Consider the following 23,440-nt stretch of genomic DNA (forward strand, 5'->3'; position numbering starts at 1 on the left):
TCCTGAATTCTATATTCAAGAAAGTCTATACAAAATGTAAAGTCAGAGAAATGATATCACTGAGAGAAGAGGAAATGGCTCGACAAGCTCGACTTACATCTAGGTTGAGCTTTCCGGCTTTGACGCAGCGAGCGGTGGCGGGATCGTCCTCCAGAGACTTGGGCAGACTGTAGAGGGATTTGAATTTCTCATAATCCTCCTTGTACTTCACCTGGAGCGGTGGGAGGAATCACATTGTCTCTTAAAGGTCAAACGTCAAATCCAAATGTAACCACTGCATATTAATAACATGGGATGAAATTCATAGAACTCAAAGTTGAACTTACATTGCTGAGAATGATCTTCTGGTTTTTGGCGTGTTGCAGAGCATGCGAGTCATGTGGGATCTGGTAGCTCTTGGCCTTGATTTTGTCCCAAGCAGCTGTGTAATTTTTCTGTTGACAGAAAAGCCAGAACATTATCAACATCATCCTTCCAGAGCTGATATCTCAGGACTTGTCAATGGCACGAAGAGAAATATCCACACTTACGTTGCTGAAGAATTCTTTGAAGTTGTGGCATCTGGCATAGTCATGGGTATCTAGAATGGTAGTATACAAGTGCTTCTCCTTGTGGTAAGCCTCCCTGTAGTTCAGCTGTGGAAAGAAAGAATTTGATTCATTCATCAAGGCATTGGATAATTGAAAACGTATCTTATATATATCAGATGGGCAGCTAAAGTGATTGTACACTGAAAGGCATAGCACACACTCACCTCACTGGCCCAGGTGTGACCCAGGATAGCAGTCACATAGACTGGGGTGTCTGTCACGATGGAGTAGTTGTTGAATTCCTTCTTACCCTCCTCTTTGTATTTCAGCTGTAAGGGAACATATGACGAGAAATTCATTCAACCCTATTTCATTATACCAGGATGGTTCTACAAAAAAAACATGTAAATCATACATGATGAATAGCAATTCTAAAAGTTTTCTATGATCGTCCATGCTGTTACTTACATCACTCTGCAGCTCATAGGCTTTCTTGGCACGAACAATCTCAGGTGTGTCCCAGACGTAGCAGCCAATACCCTTCATCCAGTTAAGGTCATCCTTGTAGAAGACCTATTAAATGGCAACAGCGAAACAAACACATTGGATGTTTAATAATGGGATAAACATCTGGATTTTTCTAACCATCTCTTGCTTTTTCCCCCTATATCTTCTAGTAATGTGGTCGCCAATCTTCAAACAAATATGTAATATAGTACATATATATATATATATATATATACAGTATATATATACAGTATATATATATATATAGCAGCAGAGGTGAGCTGTGCACTGGAGAAGAACCTACATCACTGAGAATCTCGTTGGTCTTGCGGGCGCGGATGGCATCCTCCTGTTCGGGATGGCACGTCCACTGGTGCAGGTAGGTGCGGTAGAGAACATCACTCAGCATGTCCTGGCACCTCTTTGCCACCTTGTTGGCAATGATGTCTGATGGGAGGTGGGTCTTGGTCTTAGTCTGATGATAGTCCTTCTGGTAGAGCCTCTGAAAAAAGAATGTGCATACCATGGAAAGTTATTGCCACTGTTGTTTACAATGTGAAACAAAGTGATCTAAAAAAAAAAAAAAGAAACCTAAGTGGTTTATAACAAAAAAACCTATATCCTACTCTCTGTCAAAGCAGCAACTAAAATGCTTGCAAAATACCAGGAAGATTTGCAAGACAAATTCATTGTGTCCATAAGTAGTATGGTATCTTTAAAAGCACAGTTAGGTCTGGCCTAAAGCTATATCAAAAATTGGACAGGAAAATATGATTTGGGGGTAATACAGAGTAATAATTAGAGAAACTTTTACAATATCTTACCAGCCCCTTGTTCCTCTCTTGGTCTCCACAGCGCATAACCTCAGGGAAGTCCACCAGGGTTCCAGCCATGTAGTGACCCTTGGCCTTCTCATGGGAGTCCTTGTACTTGACCTATCAGGATCCAGGTTAAAAGGGGAAATAACTCTCAATATTGTGGAGATAAGAAAAAAACACTCCACATGCTTTTGGTTTATCAGCATTGACTATTACAAAGAAGTGTCAGCCTAACACAGCTGTAAATGCTTATGATGACATATGATTTGTTCAGCATGACTAAACAAATAAGGGGGAGGCTCACATCGCTAATGATCTCTCTGCCCTTCTTGCCGGAGAGTAGAGGGATGTATTGATGGTTCAGCTGGTAGCCTGTAGCTTTGGTCTCGTCCCAATGTTGTTTGTAGTATTTCTGAAATCACATCATAGCCATAAAGTTAAAAACAGGAGTGACAAAATATGTGATTAAAACAAATGTGGAGAAATCATGAATGAATGACTGAATGAATGAGTGATAATGTTTTTTTATTACCTCACTGATGTTCTTGGCCACCTCCCTGCTATGGGCCAGTTGGGGAGTGTCCTCTGAGCCGATGTAATGGCCCTTTTCTGCATTAAAGGTCTCTTTGTACTTCAGCTATAGTAATGAGGAATTAGGTCACAGATTAGGATTCATAAAAAAACAAACACCAACATATCATGAAGCTTTCCACAACCATTGCACTTGATTTCAGATTGATTATTTTTTAGAATAATGCTTTTTGTAATTTAGGATTTTGAATGTAAGATTTTACATACATCACTGAGGTTGGCAGCATTTATCTTAGCCAGGACGATCTCAGGGCGGTCCACGATCAGAGAGAATTTGCCGAAGCATTCTGTGGCATGCTTCTTGTAGAGCCTCTGCAAGTGAAATTAGAGCAACAAGGTGAGACACAATGCATTGATACAAAAGAGAAGCAAAATGTGCCAAATGAAACATAACAAAACCCTGAATACTGAATAAAATGTAGTGAACATACATCATTGAGAATCTCCTGGGCCTTCTTGACCTTGACGTGGTGAACAGAGTCAGCTGCCACCCAGCCACAGCCACGAATCCATTCCATATCAGCCTTATAGATAAACTGAAGATAGAAACAAAGATACATATCAGGAGGTTAGAGAGAGAATTTTCAAAATTGGGGCAATCTAGCGCATGAATATAATAATTGAACAGTTCGGTCTGCTATGTGACGGCACTCACGTCACTCTGAAGTTCATAGACTTTGCGGGCCTGGATGACGTCGTTCTGGTCTGGCAGGCAGGTCCACTGGTGCAGGCGGGTCCTGTAGTTGTCATCATTGACTTGCATCTGGCATTTCTTGGCCAGTTCGAACTGCAGCATGTCCACTGGTAGATTGAACTTGGTCTTGGACTGGTTGAAGTCCTTCTTGTACAGGGCATCACTGGCAATCTTGGCTGAGTTCAGAGCCAGCATGAGCAGAGGGTCGTCCTGGACGCTACGGGCACCGATGTGGTGTCCCACCTGCTTACGGTACCCCTCCATGTACTTGTGCTATGTGAGAGAAACAAAAAGGGATGTTCTCCATATTCTCAGGTGAATGTAGAACAGCTTTCATAAATGCTCTAGTTAGGAAAGGAGTGAATGTTACTTTGTCCTGATACTCACATGACTCTGTACTTTAGAAGTATTGATGCACTGCTTGATTGGTACAGCATCTCCAGGCATGAAGTAGCCAGTGGCTTTGGTCTTATCCCACTCCTTGGTGTACAGTTTCTGTAAGAGGCAGAAATAGCAATTGTACCTTTGCATAATCAAGCACTTATTCGGTTGGAAATGCAGTCAGGAAAAATTTGTTACAAGAGAAAAAAAATCATTATTGCATTGAAAAAAGTGTCAAATATCTCCCATGAGGAGACATCTTACCGGATGGACATTCTTAGCCACTTCTCTGGCTGTGGCAAGAGTTGGAGTGTCCACCAGTGAGTACTTGGTCTTGTCCTGGTGCCAAGCCTCACGATACTTGGCCTGCACAGAGTGAGAAATGGAAATTCAGTTACCAACCACTATCATACTTGGAGATGAAACTGATGAAAGAACACAAAACATCTCCAGAATCACAGTGTCTTCCTCACCTCATTGAGGACTTCAGCAGCATTCTTGGCACAGACAAAGTCCATTCTGTCAACTGGAGCTGTGAATTTCTGCTCATCCAACTTGACACGGTAGCCTCTCTGTAAAATAGCATTAACAATATTTAACAAAATATTTCAGCACATTTACTGTAGATACACATGCTCCCTTTTCTTGGTTTGTACCAAATAATCTTGTTAATAAACTTATCAAAGGCACAATAATAAACTTAAAACATTTCTTAAAAGCATCTTACAAATGTATATTAATATATCTTACAGGTGATTACAAAGTCAGTGTGAGGTGAGTAAAGAGACAGACTTACATCAGCCAGGATCTTCTGTGCATGCTTCACCTTTACAACATCCACACACTCATGAGGAATCCATCCACATCCACGTATCCACTCCATATCAGCTCTGTAGACAGCCTGAGAAAACAAAGCAGTTGGAGTTTATGTAGACAGTGTGAGATGTGATAGCTCTTATGGAAGGAAAAACCCTTGAGTTAATACAGGAATATGTATGATCAAAAAATACAAAAAAATAATTGATCATTGTTACAATAGTACTTCATGGATGGACTATTCATGGACCTACATCACTCTGCAGGTCGTAGACCTTCCTGGCCTGGACCACATCGTTGGAGTCTGGCAGGCAGGTCCAGTTGTGCAGATGAGTTCTGTAGTTGAAGTCATTCACTTGGACCTGGCATTTCTTGGCCAGTTCAATAGTCAGCATGTCCACTGGCAGATTGAACTTGGTCTTGGACTTGTTGAAGTCCTTCTTGTACAGGGCATCACTGGCAATCTTGCCTGAGTTCAGAGCCAGCATGATCAAGGGGTCGTCATGGATGCTACGGGCACCGATGTGGTGGCCCACCTGCTTACGGTATCCATCTTTGTATTTGTACTAACACAGAAGAGAAGAGAGATATTTGAAAAGTCAGCAAGTGGCTCATTTATAAATTAGTACCAAGTGAACCATATCCACCAATGAATCTTTCTCTTACATCGCTAATGATATCTCTGGAGGCTCTAGCCTTCAGCACAGAGATAGCATCCTCCTTGATGTGGTAGCCCTTGGCCTTCTGGTCATCCCATGACTTGGTGTACAGTTTCTGCATAGAGCAAAGACATATGATAAAATAGATTGCAACACAAATAGTGATGCTGCATTAAAAATCATTGTCACCATGTCAGACTGACAAAATAATGCATTTCAAGGAATGATGAATTTACATAGATATAAAAGACAGCATGAAAAATCCTGCAACACAAGCAGATCTGGAACAGAGCTTCTAATAATGCAAACTTACATTGCTGATGTTGACAGCATTAACCTTGGACAGCTCAATGGAGGGGATGTTAGGCGTGAGGTGAATGGAGAGCTTGTCTTTTTCCCAGACTTCCTTGTATTTCCTCTGTCAAAAATGAACAACAAAAACATTGCACTTCTTCATTTTCACTCATTCACATTTTGAATCATCATTCGCGATTTTTTGAAGTATTACGTTTTGGGTTCATTTGCTTACTGGAAAGGGCACTTAGCAAGCAGAAAGAGAGGTATTACTCACATCACTGATGTTTTCAGCGTTTTGCTTGGATAAGACAATAGCAGGGAGGTCCGCGACACTGGTGAACTTGACGGTGCTGGGGTGCTGGCGGTAGAGCCTTTCGTTGAGGACAGCCTGGGCATTCCTGACTTTGATGACATCCACAGAGTCCTGAGGTGTCCAGCCGCATCCTCTCAGCCACTCCAGATCAGCTTTGTATACAGCCTAAAAGACAGGACCAATCTTTACCTCTGCCAAGGAGGTTATGTTTTCACCCCTGTTAGTTTATTTGTGTGTCTGTCTGTCAGCAGGTACCAAAATTTCCATGAAATTTGGTGTACAGATAAGCCTTGGGCCAAGGAAAAATGTATTAGATTTTGGTGCTGATCTGGATCTGGGATTTCTGCCATTACACGCTCATCGTTTTTTAGCCCTATCTATGAAACTAACAGAGGTAGAGACTCCATATCCAAAAGGTATGTTTGCAGGGTCAAGAAATCAATTTATCTTCAAATTTAAGTGATAGGAATGATGTCTTTGGGTGTAACCACAGAACTTGCACTGCTAGAACGGTCTTTCCTATTCAAATCAACGTTCCTGGATGGTTGGAGCGGCAGCCATTTTTGTATGTGCCGTTGGGCTGTACGGTTTATGGTTCTGTGAGGGTGATTGTGCGTACGCCACCAAAACACTAGACGGCAGTAGCGTGCTTTGTTAACATGGAAGTAATAACACAAGAGGTGGTAGTGTTTACATTCTCTGAAGCTTGTGTTCTGGATATTTCTCACCATGAATTTAGTGACATCTGGTAGTCTTTATAATTTGGGGATGAAGTGTCCTACAAATCAATATATTTGCAGCCCTCCTCAGCTCATCTCTCTCTGATCAGCTCCATTCTCTTTGCTATCGGCGGACATCAACCGGATACAGGTAGGAGAAAATACAAAGCGGGCCAATTACCGTTCTTGCGGTCTTGCATCGCCCTACACGTAGTTCCATTTTTGAGGAGGTGCACGTAATGGTGTGCTAGCCAAATTACCATGACAAACAGTGGAAGGACTGTTCCATCCATTCAAGTTCTGTGGGTGTAACAGCAAGTTGGAGAATTGTTCAGCGTTGGCGGAGGTTTATGCTCTCTGAGTGCCTTCTAGTTGGAGTCAAGATATTGACCATAGTGGTTTTCCATAGCACATTTAAGGACTGACAACAAACTCCAAACAATCCTCCCTATCTTCATCTCCTCTCATCAAGTTCTTGTGTACTTACATCACTCTTCAGGTCATAGGCCTTTCTGGCCTGAACCACATCAGTGGAGTCTGGCAGACAGGTCCACTGGTGTAAGTGAGTTCTGTAGTTGAAGTCATTCACTTGGATCTGGCATTTCTTGGCCAGTTCAATAGTCAGCATGTCCACTGGCAGATTGAATTTGGTCTTGGTCTTGTTGAAGTCCTTCTTATAGACGTTATCGCTGGAGATCCTGGCTGCATTGGCAGCCAGCATAATCAGTGGGTCATCCTGAACACTGAGGGCTCCAATATGGTGGCCACACTGCTTGCGGAAGCCAGCCTTGTACTTGTACTGAAAATTTGGCAATAGAAATATTTTTATTAATTTTATTAATCTCATTTGTTGTGATTCAATGACAAAATGCTACACAATAGCACAATATGGAAAATGGCAAAGTGAAAGGAGTATGAAAAGGTTTAAGACAGAGGTACAGACTTACACTGCTAACAATGTCGCGAGAGGCCTTGGCTGCCACAACAGAAATTGCATCCTTTGGAAGATAGTAGCCCTTCCTGATGGTGTCCTCAAAGCCTTCACGGTAATGTTTCTGGGGGAACAAGAAGGATGATGTTTGGGCATCTAATGGATACATTGTGTGCTGTATAATACAGTACAAGCTATTCAGCATACAATTTCATTCATACTAGATGCTATTAAAAAATGAACAAAAAAATAACAATTTAATTCCTATCAGACTTGAACCCACAACCCTTATGTCTTCAGACTCCTGCTCCCTGAGACCATAATATATGACATTATATTGTAATATACTAATGGTTTACATGACAATGTTTAGAGAGGTAATGTGTTACCAGACTGGTGTTGAGTTTGTTCTGCTGGGCCAGGAGGATCTCTGGGGTATCGGGCATGATGTGAAGGTTGATCTTATCCTTCTCCCAGGCAGCAATATATGCTTTCTGTAAATGGAGGATGAACACGGTTCAGTGAGATGTTACTTTATCTGAGCAACAGAACAATATTTTGAAGCAAACACACTTAAAAGCAAGGTAAAGTAGAAAAAAGCAGATACAGTTACAGAAATATATTTTGCTAATGATTTGGTCAAATGTCTTCAGGACCCTCGAACCCAAAAGAAAACAAAAATTAAGAAGGCATAAAACTACAATAAAATACAGTAAAATGAAACAAGATCAGATATGCTATCTATACCTTGTCCATGGTCTGGGCATTGGCCTGAGCAAGGGCATATGGCATGTCGACTGTCTGGGCAGTGAATTTGAAGTTGCTGGGGTGCTGACGGTAGTTCCTCTCGCTCAGGATCTCTGCTGCCTTCTTAGCTTTCTCCACATCAAGCGAACCAATAGGCACCCAGCCTGTTCCCTTGATCCATTCCATGTCAGCCTTGTACACAGCCTAAGTTACAGTGGGGAAATGAGAGGGATTACAATGAGTGTTTTGAAAAAATCTTTGGTTGCAGTTTTCTGAAAACACAAAGAGAAATTCTCAAAACTCACATCACTCTGCAGGTTGTAGACCTTCCTGGCCTGGACCACATCGTTGGAGTCTGGCAGGCAGGTCCAGTTGTGCAGATGAGTTCTGTAGTTGAAGTCATTGACTTGGACCTGGCATTTCTTGGCCAGTTCAATAGTCAGCATGTCCACTGGCAGATTAAACTTGGTCTTGGACTTGTTGAAGTCCTTCTTGTACAGGGCATCACTGGCAATCTTGGCTGAGTTCAGAGCCAGCATGATCAAGGGGTCGTCATGGATGCTACGGGCACCGATGTGGTGTCCCACCTGCTTACGGTATCCTGTCTTGTATTTGTACTGTGTAAACAAAAGATGTGCAGCAGCAATTAACAGAATAAATATATACAGAGGTCAAAATATGGGGGGAAAGAAATTAATTGTATACTACATACATCGCTGATGATCTCTCTTCCATGCTTGGCAGCAATAATAGCCACGGCATCAGGCTTGAGGTTATAGCCCTTTCTGAAGGCCTTCTCCACACCCTCCCTGTATATTTTCTGAAAGTGAAATGAAAATTGTTGGATCAGAACACAAAAAATTGACTGAGATCCACTAGTCAATGTTATTAGTTATGTCAAAACTGATTAAACCCACCTTGCTAATGTTGTAAGCATTAGCTTTAGAAAGTAACAGCTCAGGCAGGTCAGGGGTCATATGAGTTTTAATCTTGTCAGCCTCCCAAGCAGCCACGTAATCTCGCTGTAATGAGAAAGGACATAAATTGTAATCATGGGGGCAATCCAGTTATACAAGTTTATTGCAAAAAAAAAGTTCTGGGTTTAAGCCTAAAACAGTACAAGGGGGATATATCCTTGAATACCTTGTTCATGATATCGGCATTTGTTTTGGCCAAGACCATGGGCATGGAGGTCATGTCAGTGGTATATTTCAGTGAGTCTGGTTTCTGCTTATACAGGTGGTCGCTAAGGATCTTTGCAGCATTCTTGGCCTTCACCACGTCCAGTGAGCCAATGGGGACCCATCCTATGCCTCTGATGAACTCCATGTCAGCCTTGTATACAGCCTGATGGGAGAAGAGCAAAAATGTCAACATCAAAGCACATAAGTACAATGGACATGGCACAACGCTTTGAATGTCAGAGGAGCTCACATCACTCTGCAGATCATAGGCCTTCCTGGCCTGGACGACATCATTGGAGTCTGGCAGGCAGGTCCAGTTGTGCAGGCGGGTGATGTAGTTGGCGTGGTTGACCTGGATCTGGTTCTTCTTGGCCAGTTCAAAGGCCATCATGTCTACAGGCAGATTGAACTTGGTCTTGGATTGGTTGAAGTCCTTCTTGTACAGGGCATCACTGGCAATCTTGGCTGAGTTCAGAGCCAGCACGAGCAGAGGGTCGTCCTGGACGCTACGGGCACCGATGTGGTGGCCGACTTGCTTACGGTATCCTGTCTTATACTTGTACTGATGAAATCAGCAGAAAATGTTCTACGTTACATCTAGTAAATCCCTTACATGAAGGACAAGCAGTTGTAAATCTGTGTTCAAGAATTAACTAACCAGCATTAAACAGAAACAACATGGGATACTGTTAAAAGATATTACTTTCTCATAAAATATTCCATTTTACATATGAACAAATATATGATACAGTAAGAGTCACTCACATCACTGACGATGTCCCTGGAGGCCTTAGCACTCTTGACAGAGATAGCATCCACAGGAAGGTTATAGCCCTTCAATATGGTGGCCTCGAAGCCTTGTTTGTATAGTTTCTGCAAGGAAGCATAAAGGTTTGAATACATTTATTGTATGAAGTTGAGGAAAGTGTTACTTGCTATTTTCCTGTGATCCATTCCTGTGCATCATACATATGGACTCTACAATACTGTAACTATCTACCTGTGAATAAAATCTACCTAAAAGGGGATATAAAATTAGCTTGAACATAATGCTAATTATAGATGAGTGATGTGTGATAAGAAGCATACTCACCTTGCTCATGTTGATAGCATTCTGCTGAGAGAGGAGGATCTCAGGGGTGTCAGGTTTGATGTGCAGCTTTGTCTTGTCCTTCTCCCATGCCTCGGTATAGAGACGCTGGAACACACCACACATAACCCCAGCATTTAATGATAGTATTGATTAAAGACATCTCCAGGACTTATCACATTGAAAATCTTTACAAACAGTGGAAATCAAAGTTATCACTTACACGCAGCAACTTTGCATTTTCGCACAACAAAACCATTGCATGTTAAGTGATGAAGTCTACCTTGTTCATGGTCAGGGCGTTATTTTGCGCCAGGACGATGTTCATGGCGTCTGTGGGGCTGGTGAAGGGAACAGTGCTGGGGTGCTGGCGGTACTTCCTTTCACTCAAGATCTCTGCAGACTTCTTGGCTTTCTCTACCTCCAGCGAGCCAATGGGGACCCAGCCCAGGCCTTTGAGCCACTTCAGGTCAGCTTTGTACACAGCCTATGAGGAATAATAATACCAAATTAATTTCCTGACATACTCTGTATCATGAACATAAAATGGAAGACTGAGAGAAACAAATAAACAAGGATGTAAACTCACATCACTCTGTATGTCATACACTTGTCTGGCCTGGACAACATCGTTGGAGTCTGGCAGGCAGGTCCAGTTGTGCAGATGAGTTCTGTAGTTGAAGTCATTGACTTGGATCTGGCATTTCTTGGCCAGTTCAATAGTCAGCATGTCCACTGGCAGATTGAACTTGGTCTTGGACTTGTTGAAGTCCTTCTTGTACAGGGCATCACTGGCAATCTTGGCTGAGTTCAGAGCCAGCATGAGCAGAGGGTCGTCCTGGACACTACGGGCACCGATGTGGTGGCCGACTTGTTTACGGTATCCTGTCTTATACTTGTACTGAAAGAAAAATGAAATAAGATTCATGGGAATGTGTACAGTTACACAAAAAAATTGTAAAAGGGGTGAATTAAAGGAAGTTATGTACTGTCATAGCCAACTTCCAACTTATGTTGTACATAAAAAGGCCACTATGTGCAGTAGAATATACAATGCATGTAGCTCTCACTTTTCACATTTCACTTAAATGACTAAAATCGAATATAAACTTACATCACTGGCAATGTCCCTGGAAGCCCTGGCTGCAATGATGGAAATGGCATCATTACGCAGATCATAGCCCTTCTTCTTGGCCTCTTCATTTGCCTCCTTGTACCTTTTCTGTAAACAAACAAAAACATCCCATAAACCTAAGTTCCCCATTGTTAGTAATCCATATATGTAATTTGCTGGACCACCATAACTGTATAATTATTCACTTACCACGCTGTAGTTGAGCCTGTTTGCTTTGGCTAGAAGAACATCCATAGCATCAGGCATGATGTGGATGTTGGATTTCTGATTCTCCCAGGCTTCAACGTATGCTTTCTGCAGTCATAGGAACCAACAACATGAGTTTATTCATAATGTGAACCCTGCAAATATGCAGTTTTAAGAGAGAAGAATCTCATAATCATATCAGCATACTCTATAGCATACTATACAGACTAATATGGCATCACACATCACACTATTTTGAGGAATCATAATTCAATACCTTGTTGCCAATCTGGGCATTGGCCTTAGCCAGCACCATGGGCATGTCTTGAGTTGTGCTGGTGAACTTGTAGTTGCTTGGATGGCGACGATACAGATGGTCACTCAGGATCTCTCCAGATTTCTTCACCTTCTCAACATCCAATGAACCAATAGGCACCCATCCAATGCCCTGCATCATCTTGAGATCAGCCTTGTAAACAGCCTGGACAAAACAAATAGGGTTTACAGAGTTATTTCACAGTTCAAAATATGCATACATAAACATGATAAATCTCTACAATATAAATTCAAAGAAGCCACACTCACATCACTCTGTATGTCATACACGTGTCTGGCCTGGACGACATCATTGGAGTCTGGCAGGCAGGTCCAGTTGTGCAGGCGGGTGATGTAGTTGGCGTGGTTGACCTGGATCTGGTTCTTCTTGGCCAGTTCAAAGGCCATCATGTCTACAGGCAGATTGAACTTGGTCTTGGACTGGTTGAAGTCCTTCTTGTACAGGGCATCACTGGCAATCTTGGCTGAGTTCAGAGCCAGCACGAGCAGAGGGTCGTCCTGGACGCTACGGGCACCGATGTGGTGGCCGACTTGCTTACGGTATTCTGTCTTGTACTTGTACTGAAAGAAAAATTAAAGAAACTCCATGGTAATGTAAACAGCAACATGATAAATTTGCAAAACTGGTGAAGTCCAACAACTTACATCACTAGCAATGTTCCTTGAAGCCCTGGCTGCGATGATGGAAATGGCATCGTTACGCAGATCGTAGCCCTTCTTCTTGGAATCTTCATTTGCCTGTTTGTACTTTTTCTGTATGAAAGACAAAGGACAAAAACTTTACTGAATTCAGCTTGCAGACAGGAAGAGCTTCAGTTTAGGTATGTTCCCTGTGGTGATCTAAATATCACTCCACCCTTCGGATATTGTCCCTCCTTCCTACAGAATGGTGGAATGACCGTCCCACCTCAGTGAGGACAGAAGAGTTCTCTGTACTCTATATTGCATCGTAAACTAAAAACCCATCACTTCAAAAAACACCTCATAATACTGTCTCCACTACTAAAACCGCCTCCAAATCACATCCCCTACTTCTCCATCTTCCTCTTTTATTTGTATCTGATCACACTCCTGTGTTGTTGTTGTTGTTGTTGTTGTTTTTTACTTTTCTACCTTTCCTCCCTGGCTCTTTCTTTACCTGGCACTTCTCTATCATAAATGATCATTCGAGGGGCATATACATGTTCGTTACGTCTATTTCTTGAGCACTGACACTTTGACCCTTTGCACTCCTTTCTATTGGTTGCTTGTACTGTTAAAAATCTAGGAATTTAAGCTGATGCTACTATTGCACTCATTGTAAGTTGTTCTGCATAAGAGTGTGAGCTAAATGACTAAAATATAAATGTACATTTGAACAGGATTATGAACATAGTGGTTTACTTACCACACTGTAGTTGGCCCTGTTGGCTCTGGCCAGAACAACATCCATGGCATCAGGCATGATGTGGATTGAAGTCTTGTCTTTCTCCCAGGCTTCAATATATGCTTTCTGCAATGTCAGGTAATTTCAGTCATTCATATACATTAGCACAAGAAAACAAATCACCTTTTTCATATGCATCCAATATAGGGCAAATAATGGAGCCTTAAGTCAATTTTTCTCAGTGCCTTAAACAATACACTTCTAATCTTCATATAACTAAGTATGAGGTAACTTTCTAGGCAAGAAATGGATGAATATAGAAGAGATCGGCTATTACCTTGTTACCAATCTGAGCATTGGCCATCCAAAAACAGTATCAAAATGAAACATTTTTGAGGCCACAATAAAAAATGGAATAAAACATTGGAACAATAAATGCCAAAGAAATACCTTGTTTGCAATGCCAGCGTTTGCTTTAGCCAGCACCATGGGCATGTCTTGAGTTGTGCTGGTGAACTTGTAGTTGCTTGGATGGCGACGATACAGATGGTCACTCAGGATCTCTCCAGATTTCTTCACCTTCTCAACATCCAATGAACCAATAGGCACCCATCCAATGCCCTGCATCATCTTGAGATCAGCCTTGTAAACAGCCTGGACAAAACAAATAGGGTTTACAAAGTTATTTCACAGTTCAAAATATGCATACATAAACATGATAAATCTCTACAATATAAATTCAAGGAAGCCACACTCACATCACTCTGTATGTCATACACGTGTCTGGCCTGGACGACATCATTGGAGTCTGGCAGGCAGGTCCAGTTGTGCAGGCGGGTGATGTAGTTGGCGTGGTTGACCTGGATCTGGTTCTTCTTGGCCAGTTCAAAGGCCATCATGTCTACAGGCAGATTGAACTTGGTCTTGGACTGGTTGAAGTCCTTCTTGTACAGGGCATCACTGGCAATCTTGGCTGAGTTCAGAGCCAGCACGAGCAGAGGGTCGTCCTGGACGCTACGGGCACCGATGTGGTGGCCGACTTGCTTACGGTATCCTGTCTTGTACTTGTACTGAAAAGGAGGAACAAAAAATTGAAGACCGATCAGAATGTTATGGTTATTATACATGTAATGACAGCACTAGCAATATTGTATTCAAATTTTGCATAATAATTTTAATATAAATATGTAATTATGTAGTTAGATTAGGCAGTTTTTATTATTACAGTGTAATAGTGCACTACAGCATAAATAACATAGTTCAATTATTTGACTAAGACAAACTGCAAATACAAATTTAAAAATATATTTCATAACTATAACACTTTTTTTTAACAATTCAACACGAAATAGTACCATTTGTGTTAATTTTAATAAGTGAAAATTATTTTTTTTACATCGCTGGCAATGTCCCTGGAAGCCCTGGCTGCGATGATAGAAATGGCATCATTGCGCAGATCGTAGCCCTTCTTCTTGGACTCTTCATTTGCCTGCTTGTACTTTTTCTGTTTAAGAAAAAAAATAGAGAATACATTCAGGTAACTGCTGAAAAACAGTGGTGTAATATGACACAAAGTATATTGTTTCAAAAGCAATGATAAGAGTTAAGTTACAAGAGGTATGATCACATGCTTTTAATGTGTGAGAAACACTCACCACACTGTAGTTGGCCCTGTTGGCTCTGGCCAGAACAACATCCATGGCATCAGGCATGATGTGGATTGTGGTCTTGTCTTTCTCCCAGGCTTGCATGTATGCTTTCTGTAAATTTGAAAAACATTATCAATATGAAACATTTTTAAGACCACAATAAAAAACTGAACAAAACATTGGAACAATATGTGCCAAAGAAATACCTTGTTTGCAATGTCAGCGTTTGCTTTAGCCAGCACCATGGGCATGTCTTGAGTTGTGCTGGTGAACTTGTAGTTGCTTGGATGGTGACGATACAGATGGTCACTCAGGATCTCTCCAGATTTCTTCACCTTCTCAACATCCAATGAACCAATAGGCACCCATCCAATGCCCTGCATCATCTTGAGATCAGCCTTGTAAACAGCCTGGATAGAAGAAGAGTCAAACAAATTTGAATGGTTTAACACATATTGAAGAAACATATAGAAACAAATACCGTATATCTGTATAAAATAAATTCAAGGAAGCCACACTCACATCACTCTGTATGTCATACACGTGTCTGGCCTGGACGACATCATTGGAGTCTGGCAGGCAGGTCCAGTTGTGCAGGCGGGTGATGTAGTTGGCGTGGTTGACCTGGATCTGGTTCTTCTTGGCCAGTTCAAAGGCCATCATGTCTACAGGCAGATTGAACTTGGTCTTGGACTGGTTGAAGTCCTTCTTGTACAGGGCATCACTGGCAATCTTGGCTGAGTTCAGAGCCAGCATGAGCAGAGGGTCGTCCTGGACGCTACGGGCACCGATGTGGTGGCCGACTTGCTTACGGTATCCTGTCTTGTACTTGTACTGAAAAAGCAAGTGAGATGTTTTTGATGATCAAACTCTGTGGTAAGCAGGAAAAATTAAAATAGTACAGTATGGCAACAACCAAGGAAAAACTTACATCACTAGCAATGACAGTGCAGGCTTTGGCAGCCTGGATTGCAATGGCATCAGAGCGAACATTATGGCCCTTCTTCTTGGACAGCTCATTGTCCAGCTTGTACAGTTTCTGAGGAGGAGAGAGTAATATACATTTTTATAAAGGAAAGCATGTCTGCTTTCTGACAAACATACTAGTATATCAACTGAAAGTAATATAGCCATCTCCTGTTTGTCAAATAATTATTGAGGTGATATCTTCCAGATTTGTTTGATCTTTCAGGTTTGTATTGAAAAATTAAGGTACTGAACTATACCTCACTGTAATTTCTCTTGTTTCCTCTGGCCAGAACAATATCCATGGCATCAGGCATGATGTGGATCGAGGTCTTGTCGTTCTCCCAGGCTTTCAGATAGGATTTCTGGAAACAAAATGTACTTGTTGGTGCTTTGATTTCTCAGACATACACAGTACAGATATTTCTATTATTCCCATAGTGAATCATATCCAGCACCTTATCCATGATTTGGTTGTTTGCAGTGGCCAGTGTCAGGTCCATGGAGTGCATGTCCTTGGTGAACTTGAAGTTGCTAGGGTGCTGGCGGTACAGTTTCTCACTGTAGACCTGGCCAGCTGTTTTCGCTTTCTCAACATCCAGTGATCCAATGGGAACCCATCCTATTCCTTTTATATAGGTTTCATACTCACTCTTGTACTGGTTCTGAAGGAGAACATCAACAGAAAAGGTATTCCTTTACAATGTAAACACTAGTAGTAAACTGTGAAAATAGTTGAAATTTACTTAAAATTTTGTCATCAGCATTTGAGAAACAAAACCTACCGAATTTAAAGATGATTAAGTCAACCACAATAATGCTTCATACTTACATCACTGGCGATGAACTGCATGTTCCGAGCCAGTTGCAGGTTCATGGCATCAGGCAGCACAGTGTAGTGGGGGTTGAGCTGCTTGTAACCAGTGTTAGTCTGAGCAGCAGAGGCCTGCTTGGCATGGACCACACTCATCATGTCCACTGGGGTGTGATACTTCAGCTTGGCCTTATGGTAGTCCTTCTTGTAGTTCTTGTCACTCTGCATCTTGGCCACTTCCATATAGTGAACCAGCAGGGGATCGTCCTTGATGTTGCGGATTCCAATATGGTGGCCTCTGGCCTTCTCGTAATCCAACTTGTACTTGTACTATAAGAGTAAATAAGTACTTTGTTATTCACATACACTGTACTGTTATGTAACATGAGCTGTAGTGGGTGAATAGTAAATATTGATTTGGTAGCGCAAGTTACTCCCAACTTACATTACTGGCAATAGTGGTGCCAGACTTGGCAGCCAAAATTGAGACGGCATCTGCTTTGAGGTTATAGCCCTTATTAGCCATCTCCACAACACCAGCTTTGTAAAGTTTCTGTGAAAGATACAGAAGAGAGATGAGAATGAAATAAAATGCAATGTGTTTGCATTCCTGAAATTACAGAAATAGCAAAACCATTATAGTTAATGGTCATGCAAACCACATATTAACCATTACTAACAGTTGGTTTATTAATGTAATAAAGCCTCACATTGCTCATGTTGATGGCATTGGCCTTGGCCAGGACAATCTCAGGAACATCTGGCATGACATGGACAGTCAGTTTGTCCTTTTCCCAAGCTGCAGTGTATGCTTTCTGCAAATACAATGAAACAAGAAAACATTAAAACAATAAATAAATAAATAAATCATTCAAAAGAGCAAGGTTACCTTAGAAAATTGGTATACAACTGGTATGAGCATGCTGCACCTTGTTCATGATCTGGTTGTTGGCAGTGGCCAGAGTCAGGTCCATGGAGTCCATCAGCTTGCTGAACTTGAAGTTGGATGGATGAGTGCGGTACATCTTTTCACTCTGAATTTCACCGCCAATCTTAGCTGTCTCAACTCCAATTGAGCCAATGGGGACCCATCCAATTCCTTTAATATAGTTGTTCCATTCAGACTTGTAGTCACACTGAGAAAATAATATAAAAAGATATTATGAATCAAGGGATGGCAATGGGAACACTTTCCAATGGCTGCTCTAAAGATGACAATTATGTTTATAGCATTCAATATGTTTTTGCAGTTGTTAAATTTGTTATATTTGCCGTTTATATTTCTAATACAGATATTATGGTCATAGTACAGCAGGTATTTTCAACACTTATAACTTACATCGCTAGCCTGGGTATTCATGGTGCGAGCCAGCACCAGGTTCATGGCATCAGGGAGGAGAGCATAATGGTGCTCGATCTTTCTGTAACCAGTGTTAGTCTGAGCAGCAGAGGCCTGCTTGGCATGGACCACACTCATCATGTCCACTGGGGTGTGATACTTCAGCTTGGCCTTGTGGTAGTCCTTCTTGTAGTTCTTGTCACTCTGCAACTTGGCCACTTCCATATAGTGAACCAGCAGGGGATCGTCCTTGATGTTGCGGAATCCAACATGGTGGCCTCTGGCCTTCTCGTAATCCAATTTGTACTTGTACTGTAACAGTAAAGAAATACTTTGTCATTCACAGACACACCATTGTTGTATATCATGGGATATAGTTGATAAACAGTAATTACTGATTTGGTAGAGCAAGTTACTCCCAACTTACATTACTGGCAATAGTGGTGCCAGCCTTGGCAGCCAAAATTGAGACGGCATCTGCTTTGAGGTTATAGCCCTTATTAGCCATCTCCACAACACCAGCTTTGTAAAGTTTCTGTGAAAGATACAGAAGAGAGATGAGAATGAAATAAATTGTCTTTATATTCCCTATACAGAGATAGCACGGCCATAATAGACAACAGTCATGCACATACCACATACTTTCCATTATTGACACTATAATCACTGCCTTACATTGCTCATGTTGATGGCATTGGCCTTGGCCAAGATGATTTCAGGAGAATCTGGCATGACATGGACAGTCAGTTTGTCCTTTTCCCAAGCTGCAGTGTATGCTTTCTGCAAATAAAGATACAAGAAAAACAAATGAACGATAATGCTTAAGAACAAGGTCACTAAGAACAAACTTTTTTTTGTCCCTGCACTGTACAGTATATTTAAACATGCTGTACCTTGTTCATGATCTGGTTGTTGGCAGTGGCCAGAGTCAGGTCCATGGAGTCCATCAGCTTGCTAAACTTGAAGTTGGATGGATGAGTGCGGTACAGCTTTTCACTCTGAATCTCACCGCCAATCTTAGCTGTCTCAACTCCAATTGAGCCAATGGGGACCCATCCAATTCCTTTAATGCAGGTGTTCCATTCAGACTTGTAGTCACACTGAGAAAATATTAAGTCAGGCAATCAGGTTATGATGCATAATAAGTTTGAAGTCCAGATCAATGGTAAACCTTTTACTCCTGTAGATGTGCAGTATACTTTTGCACTCACATGAATGCATAGATGCAGTACAACCTCTACATTCAGTTTTGTTATATTTCAAACAATGGTTTGATCCTAAAAGACATCACTGATTGATAAAATAGATCAAAATAAACATGTGTGTCACTCACATCACTAGCGTGGATGTTCATGTTGCGACACAGCTGCAGGCGCATGTTGTCAGGCAGAAGGAAGTAGTTGTGAGGGATCTTTCTGTAGCCAGCAAAGGTCTGAGCAGCAGAGGCCTGCTTGGCATGGACCACACTCATCATGTCCACTGGGGTGTGATACTTCAGCTTGGCCTTGTGGTAGTCCTTCTTGTAGTTCTTGTCACTCTGCAACTTGGCCACTTCCATGTAGTGAACCAGCAGGGGATCGTCCTTGATGTTGCGGAAGCCAACGTGGTGGCCCTTTGCCTTCTCATATGCTTTCTTGTACTGGACCTGAAAGAAAAAGAAAAAGGCAATATTTAGACCTTGCTGTATGTTTCAAACCACGTAGAAAACAGTAGTGCCGATTACATCCTGTACTTACATCGCTGGCAATATGTCTGCCTTGCTTGGCATGTAGGATAGAAATAGCATCAGGCTTCATGTCGTATCCCTTGGCAATATCTTGCAGCCACTTGTGCTTGTAGTGACTCTGAGGACAAATAATGAAGGGTTAAGACATTGTTTTGCATACAATAGATGTTTAGATGCACTTGTAACTCTGAATAAATGTATTGTGCTCTAACCTCGCTCATGGTCTGGGCATTGAATTTAGCCTGGAGGAACTCAGGACTGTCCGCTGGCAGATTGTAGGTATGCACAAACTTCTCACCAGAGGATTTATATGCAGTCTAGAGAGAGAAAAAAAACACAGTAAAACACAACGGATTTTGTATGCTTCTTGTATGTGAAGTTTTGGCTTGACAAGCATAAATATTGCACCTCATCTTAACCAAAAGACTGAGAAGCAATGCATCTTCTATAAACAGGAAATTCTTACATTGTCCAGCTGCTTGGTGTTGGCCATAGCCAGAACCATGTTCATGGAGTCAGTCTTGCTGGTGAACTTGAGGGTGCTGGGGTGCTGGCGGTAGCCCTTGTCATCTAGGGCTGCTTTGGCAGCTTTGGCCTTCTCAACCTCCAGGGAACCAATAGGGACCCACCCCGAACCCCTATAAATGTTGGTGTATTCTGACTTGTAGGCATTCTGTGGATATGCAGAGAGAAACAGGTGCTTGCCTCAACTTTTGTAAGTTTTCAGTTATCAATGCGCATATTTGTATACTGCAATTACTTATACTTGCACATGACTGAGGATAACAGGATTAAATAATAACAACACATACAACTGAAGACTGAAAACATACATCACTCTGAATCTCCATCATGTTGCGACACAGCTGCACGCGCATGTTGTCAGGGAGAAGGAAGTAGTTGTGAGGGATCTTTCTGTAGCCAGTAAAGGTCTGAGCAGCAGAGGCCTGCTTGGCATGGACCAGACTCATCATGTCCACTGGGGAGTGATACTTCAGCTTGACCTTGTGGTAGTCCTTCTTGTAGTTCTTGTCACTCTGCAACTTGGCCACTTCCATGTAGTGAACCAGCAGGGGATCGTCCTTGAGGCTGCGGAAGCCGACGTGGCGGCCCTTTGCCTTCTCAAACGCCAGCTTGTACTTGTACTGTATGAAAACGAAAAGAATGTATTATTTCATGTTTTCTGATGCAGTGACATTTTAATAGCCTCATTAATAGCATATTTCCAACTTACGTTACTAGCAATGTCTCTGGAAGATTTTGCTGCAACAATGGGAATGGCATCTTCCTTCATATGATGTCCTTTGAGCAGATCTTGACGGTGAGAATAGGTATAGTAATTCTAAATTTAAAAAAAAGATAATCAAAGTTATGTTACAAATACAGTAACAAGCAGATTTCTAGATAGAGCTTTATCTGCATAAAAAGTGTTGGCTGGAAAGTATTGTGCAGGAATCCACTACTAACCTGGCTGATGTTGGCAGCATTGTATTTGGCTTGCAACAGTTCAGGTACATCAGGAGGGAGATGGTAAGTATGCACAAACTTCTCTCCGCTGGCCTTGTACTCTTTCTGCAAAATCACCATCAAAACAAGCCTTGGTTCATTGCCATTCAGAAATGGAATTCAGAGGCTGAAATCAAGAGACCTATATCACAGAAAACGAAAAAGATATTGTGTTTTCCACTTCTCACCGCATTGAGGATCTTGGCGTTGGCCTTGGCCAGCTCCATGTTCATGGAGTCAGTGACACTGGTGAATTTAATGGTGCCAGGGTGCTGCCTGTACTTTCTCTCATCCAGAGCTGCTGCTGCCGCCTTAGCTTTCTCCACCTCCAGGGAGCCAATGGGGACCCAGCCAATTCCCTTGACTGAGCTCTCATAATCCAGTTTATAGTTGTACTGCAAACAGAGTCGGGAAAAGATACACCAATTGAGAAATGCAAAGTATCAGACCAACAATAAAACCTAAGACATATTTGCCTACATTATCAATCAATCAGTTAAGCTTTACTTATATAGCATATTTTGTGCAAACAAATGCATTGCAATGCGCTTCACACTAAAATTAATAAATTCAAAAATAAAATACAGTTAAAAATGCATATACAATCAAGAATAAAATAACAGTTAAAAATCCAGATAAAATAATAAAATACACATTAAAAAAAAGTCCCTAAAAGTAAAACTTCAGACTTACATCACTGGAATTAAAGTTCATGTTGCGAGCCAGTTGCAGGTTCATAGCGTCGGGCAGGAGGCTGTACTGATGGTGGTGCTGCTTGTAGCCAGTGAAGGTCTGCACAGATGAGGCGTGCTTGGCGTGAGCCAAGCTCATCATGTCCACTGGGGTGTGATACTTCAGCTTGACCTTGTGGTAGTCCTTCTTGTAGTTCTTGTCACTCTGCAACTTGGCCACTTCCATGTAGTGAACCAGCAGGGGATCGTCCTTGATGCTGCGGAAGCCAACGTGGTGGCCCTTTGCCTTCTCATACGCTTTCTTGTACTGGACCTAGAAGTCAAAGGACAAATAACTAATTCTCTAGTATACAAAGAATTTTAATGATTATACGATGGAACAAGTGCATACTGTACTGGGCATGTCAATATTTTGTCAAAGTAAAGATGTTAAAATGGAGATAGAGCATGATTCTTAGAGAAGTGTGTTCAGTCTGTCAAAGAATACTTACATCACTGACGGCATGTCTGGCAGCCTTTGCAGCGATAATGGAGATCGCATCAGGCTTCAAGTCATAACCTTTAGCAATCGTCTCCTCCCAGGCAAGCTTGTAGTAGTTCTGAAATTAAGAATTGTAGTAATATTAACATTAAATTCATTAACAACTCAAGTTAACTCATCATTTCCCACAACACAATTCAACTCATCTCCCAGTATATCTACTTAACCTACCTTACTGATGTTGTAGGCATTGCACTTGGCCTGGAGGAACTCGGGGACATCAGGAGGCAGAGAGTACTTCTGATGGACCGCCTCCAGACCTCTCTTGTAGAACAGCTACAACGGAAGAAGACAGAGACGGAACATTTTTAATCAAATCAAGTCACCTCAACAGGGATCTAACAAAAGCAAGCGCAATTTTATCATCCTCTGTTGAAAGTCAGAATAATTAACAGTAAAAGCAGAGCAACAGTAGACTCACATCACTCCTCTGAAGCTGGTTGACTTTAGCTTGCATCATGATGGGGTGGTCGTCAATAGATGTGAAGGGGATAGTGTCTGGGTGTTGTCTGTATTTTTTCTGTAGGAAACAAGGAAATAGACATGAGACCCATTATGAGAATTATTCTGTTGACTCTAATATATCTACTGTTGGGAGGAGGAACGCGTGTGTAAGAAAACTGAAGGGATGCTGCTGAGTACATACTTCATTGAGGATCTCGCCAGCTCTCTTGGCTTTTTCCACGTCCATGGAGCCAAAGGTGACCCATGGGGTACCCTTGGTGTAGGCGTTGTAGTCAGACTTATACTCATTCTGTGATGCAAAAAAAATAAGAAAAAAGTGGTGTCACTATGTACATCCCATCTCATAATAAGGGTTTATTTTTCATATTGTGGTGGAACATTGCTTTCTTTTCTCCACTCCTTTCCTACATCTAGTTTCAGAATTGCCCAATACCAAAAACCA

At 41.8% G+C, this 23,440-nt stretch overlaps 1 protein-coding gene across 1 annotated transcript in view; it reads right to left on the reverse strand.

Moving 5' to 3' along the window:
* Positions 1–23,440, reverse strand: part of neb (nebulin) — a 62,048-nt gene that overhangs the window by 27,273 nt on the left and 11,335 nt on the right. Inside the window, exons 20-88 of the mRNA XM_071919604.2 lie at positions 23,180–23,287; positions 22,955–23,053; positions 22,705–22,809; positions 22,484–22,591; positions 21,994–22,305; positions 21,489–21,695; positions 21,262–21,366; positions 21,029–21,136; positions 20,628–20,939; positions 20,261–20,467; positions 20,007–20,111; positions 19,805–19,912; positions 19,402–19,713; positions 18,962–19,168; positions 18,744–18,848; positions 18,496–18,603; positions 18,069–18,380; positions 17,659–17,865; positions 17,440–17,544; positions 17,175–17,282; positions 16,748–17,059; positions 16,374–16,580; positions 16,176–16,280; positions 15,881–15,988; positions 15,472–15,783; positions 15,156–15,359; positions 14,956–15,060; positions 14,697–14,804; positions 14,059–14,370; positions 13,751–13,954; positions 13,322–13,426; positions 12,580–12,687; positions 12,184–12,495; positions 11,876–12,079; positions 11,602–11,706; positions 11,392–11,499; positions 10,867–11,178; positions 10,561–10,764; positions 10,281–10,385; positions 9,953–10,060; positions 9,438–9,749; positions 9,147–9,350; positions 8,921–9,025; positions 8,716–8,823; positions 8,309–8,620; positions 8,004–8,207; positions 7,646–7,750; positions 7,273–7,380; positions 6,813–7,124; positions 5,568–5,771; positions 5,310–5,414; positions 5,004–5,111; positions 4,592–4,903; positions 4,318–4,422; positions 3,995–4,093; positions 3,786–3,887; positions 3,528–3,635; positions 3,102–3,413; positions 2,878–2,982; positions 2,654–2,758; positions 2,388–2,492; positions 2,160–2,267; positions 1,862–1,972; positions 1,342–1,539; positions 999–1,103; positions 755–859; positions 531–635; positions 327–434; positions 98–211 (exon numbers count right to left, since the gene is read on the reverse strand). Coding sequence (XP_071775705.1) covers positions 98–211; positions 327–434; positions 531–635; positions 755–859; positions 999–1,103; positions 1,342–1,539; positions 1,862–1,972; positions 2,160–2,267; positions 2,388–2,492; positions 2,654–2,758; positions 2,878–2,982; positions 3,102–3,413; positions 3,528–3,635; positions 3,786–3,887; positions 3,995–4,093; positions 4,318–4,422; positions 4,592–4,903; positions 5,004–5,111; positions 5,310–5,414; positions 5,568–5,771; positions 6,813–7,124; positions 7,273–7,380; positions 7,646–7,750; positions 8,004–8,207; positions 8,309–8,620; positions 8,716–8,823; positions 8,921–9,025; positions 9,147–9,350; positions 9,438–9,749; positions 9,953–10,060; positions 10,281–10,385; positions 10,561–10,764; positions 10,867–11,178; positions 11,392–11,499; positions 11,602–11,706; positions 11,876–12,079; positions 12,184–12,495; positions 12,580–12,687; positions 13,322–13,426; positions 13,751–13,954; positions 14,059–14,370; positions 14,697–14,804; positions 14,956–15,060; positions 15,156–15,359; positions 15,472–15,783; positions 15,881–15,988; positions 16,176–16,280; positions 16,374–16,580; positions 16,748–17,059; positions 17,175–17,282; positions 17,440–17,544; positions 17,659–17,865; positions 18,069–18,380; positions 18,496–18,603; positions 18,744–18,848; positions 18,962–19,168; positions 19,402–19,713; positions 19,805–19,912; positions 20,007–20,111; positions 20,261–20,467; positions 20,628–20,939; positions 21,029–21,136; positions 21,262–21,366; positions 21,489–21,695; positions 21,994–22,305; positions 22,484–22,591; positions 22,705–22,809; positions 22,955–23,053; positions 23,180–23,287 — 11,490 coding nt within the window. The remainder of the gene's footprint in view (positions 1–97; positions 212–326; positions 435–530; positions 636–754; positions 860–998; positions 1,104–1,341; positions 1,540–1,861; positions 1,973–2,159; positions 2,268–2,387; positions 2,493–2,653; positions 2,759–2,877; positions 2,983–3,101; positions 3,414–3,527; positions 3,636–3,785; positions 3,888–3,994; positions 4,094–4,317; positions 4,423–4,591; positions 4,904–5,003; positions 5,112–5,309; positions 5,415–5,567; positions 5,772–6,812; positions 7,125–7,272; positions 7,381–7,645; positions 7,751–8,003; positions 8,208–8,308; positions 8,621–8,715; positions 8,824–8,920; positions 9,026–9,146; positions 9,351–9,437; positions 9,750–9,952; positions 10,061–10,280; positions 10,386–10,560; positions 10,765–10,866; positions 11,179–11,391; positions 11,500–11,601; positions 11,707–11,875; positions 12,080–12,183; positions 12,496–12,579; positions 12,688–13,321; positions 13,427–13,750; positions 13,955–14,058; positions 14,371–14,696; positions 14,805–14,955; positions 15,061–15,155; positions 15,360–15,471; positions 15,784–15,880; positions 15,989–16,175; positions 16,281–16,373; positions 16,581–16,747; positions 17,060–17,174; positions 17,283–17,439; positions 17,545–17,658; positions 17,866–18,068; positions 18,381–18,495; positions 18,604–18,743; positions 18,849–18,961; positions 19,169–19,401; positions 19,714–19,804; positions 19,913–20,006; positions 20,112–20,260; positions 20,468–20,627; positions 20,940–21,028; positions 21,137–21,261; positions 21,367–21,488; positions 21,696–21,993; positions 22,306–22,483; positions 22,592–22,704; positions 22,810–22,954; positions 23,054–23,179; positions 23,288–23,440) is intronic.

This window comes from Centroberyx gerrardi, chromosome 10 (assembly GCF_048128805.1).
Source record: "Centroberyx gerrardi isolate f3 chromosome 10, fCenGer3.hap1.cur.20231027, whole genome shotgun sequence".
Lineage (NCBI taxonomy): Eukaryota > Metazoa > Chordata > Actinopteri > Beryciformes > Berycidae > Centroberyx > Centroberyx gerrardi.